This window comes from Eimeria mitis, genomic scaffold (assembly GCF_000499745.2).
Source record: "Eimeria mitis Houghton genomic scaffold, Emh_scaff7814, whole genome shotgun sequence".
NCBI classification, from domain to species: Eukaryota; Apicomplexa; class Conoidasida; order Eucoccidiorida; family Eimeriidae; genus Eimeria; species Eimeria mitis.
The window spans coordinates 1,075-1,416 of NW_013575740.1; the positions used below are offsets into that span (position 1 = coordinate 1,075).

General features: G+C 57.6%; 1 protein-coding gene across 1 annotated transcript in view; it reads left to right on the forward strand.

Moving 5' to 3' along the window:
* EMH_0092750 (uncharacterized protein) overlaps window positions 1-342 on the forward strand; it is a gene marked incomplete at both ends in the record, with an annotated part of 1,887 nt that overhangs the window by 688 nt on the left and 857 nt on the right. The window contains one exon of the mRNA XM_013501896.1: window positions 1-340. Within this exon, the coding sequence (XP_013357350.1) occupies window positions 1-340 (340 nt within the window). The remainder of the gene's footprint in view (window positions 341-342) is intronic.

The window sequence follows — 342 nt, forward strand, 5'->3', positions numbered from 1 at the left end:
TGCTGCTGCTGTTGCTGCAGCTGTTATGTGGTGGATTTGGGGGTGTCTTTACAGGCTGAGGAATCCTGGAGAAGGCATTCACCGACCTGCTGCTGCTGCTGCTGCTGCTGCTGCTGCTGAAGGCGTGACATGCGGTGGACCAGCAGCAGCAGCAGCAGCAGCAACAGGAGGAGGGGGCAGTGCTTCTCCTCTATCTTGCATCTCTTCTTTACCTTCTACAGCAGCAGGAGGAGCAGCATGCACAGCAGCACCAACAGCAACAGCAACAGCAACAGCAGCAGCAGCAGCAGCAGCAGCAGCAGCAGAAGACCCCACCGCAGCTGTAGCAGCATCATCACGATC